Source organism: Hipposideros armiger, unplaced genomic scaffold, assembly GCF_001890085.2.
Source record: "Hipposideros armiger isolate ML-2016 unplaced genomic scaffold, ASM189008v1 scaffold_717, whole genome shotgun sequence".
NCBI classification, from domain to species: domain Eukaryota; kingdom Metazoa; phylum Chordata; class Mammalia; order Chiroptera; family Hipposideridae; genus Hipposideros; species Hipposideros armiger.
The window spans coordinates 105,902-107,307 of NW_017732067.1; the positions used below are offsets into that span (position 1 = coordinate 105,902).

At 33.7% G+C, this 1,406-nt stretch overlaps 1 protein-coding gene across 1 annotated transcript in view; it reads left to right on the forward strand.

Moving 5' to 3' along the window:
• The window catches only part of TYRP1 (tyrosinase related protein 1), a 32,058-nt gene that overhangs the window by 11,915 nt on the left and 18,737 nt on the right, over positions 1-1,406 (forward strand). The window contains exon 4 of the mRNA XM_019627169.1: positions 1,067-1,246. Coding sequence (XP_019482714.1) covers positions 1,067-1,246 — 180 coding nt within the window. The remainder of the gene's footprint in view (positions 1-1,066; positions 1,247-1,406) is intronic.

Here is a 1,406-nt window from a genome sequence, read left to right on the forward strand (position 1 = left end):
CTTATTGATGTCTAATCAAAAGACAAACGATACTGATTGCCTGATAGAATTTAAGAAAAGACTAGTGCCTAGCCATGTGCCATGAACTTTACAGGAAATCTTTAACCTTTTTTTATTAAAAAAATAAAGGAACAGATGTATGAAAAATGAATAAATGAATTAGTATAATTATGCAAGTGAGTTAATGTATTTTAAATTCTAATTTTGTTTTATAATATATAACCTTTCCCTGCCCTCCCACTTGTCATCCTTCAAGCCAAACAGACACACATATAACTCCATCTCACATCATAGACCCTCCATTTTTGTTTGAGATCTATCCTCATCTTCTCCTATTTATATATAATATGGATATATATATATATATATGAAATATAAGATTATATGTAATGTTAAATATATATGACATGTATATTATATATAATATAGGGATATATAATATATATGTGAAATACATAGACTATATAACATGGAAATATATATGGAATAGAGATCAGTATCAAAAGTCCTATAAATGTTTTGACAGCAGTCTTTCCAGATGTTTAAAACTAGTCCAGCGGTGTTAAGAAAGCTCTGAGAAATTGTTAACTTCTCCACAAAAATAACTTTCCAAAAATAAACATGCTGATAGTCATTCAAAAGCAATAAGGTAGGAAATGAAAGTAACATCTGGCACTGGAAGTTCCAGGACAATCAGAGCGGTGTTCTCCTAGCTGTGTCAGCACTTTTTAGTAGAAGCTAGAGATTCCCATTATCATGTAGAACAATGTTCACCTTGTCGAAATATAGCCTTCTATATATTTTGACTGGTATCCTTTGCAGGTCATTATTTTTAACCTGGAGGCTGCATATAGAATGTCATGCCACCCGCTTAAAACCAACCTAGCTCTGAGCATAGCAAACTAATGTCACCAGCCACAGGCACAGAGAAACAAAGCTATTACATTTAGGTAAAAATTGGCCTGACAAGCTTAGGGAGAATTGTTTCTCAATATAATCACCACTGCTAACTTGAAAAGTAAGATATAATGGTTTTTACTAGTGTCATTTCTATTTTTATATCTAGGTTACAGTGATCCCACAGGAAGGTATGACCCTGCTGTTCGAAGCCTTCACAACTTGGCTCATCTATTCCTAAATGGAACAGGGGGACAAACCCATTTATCTCCAAATGATCCTATTTTTATCCTCCTGCATACTTTCACTGATGCAGTATTTGATGAATGGCTGAGGAGATATAATGCTGGTGAGACACTTTCATATGCTTTTTGCAGGCTCAGCAAAATAGATTGTTCGGATGGCATAGTTATCACTTTAGGCTAAGCACTTGACATACATAAACTACACTTCCAAATAGCTGTAATATCTAGCCATTTTCAAATATTCCAAGCCATTTTGAGAATACC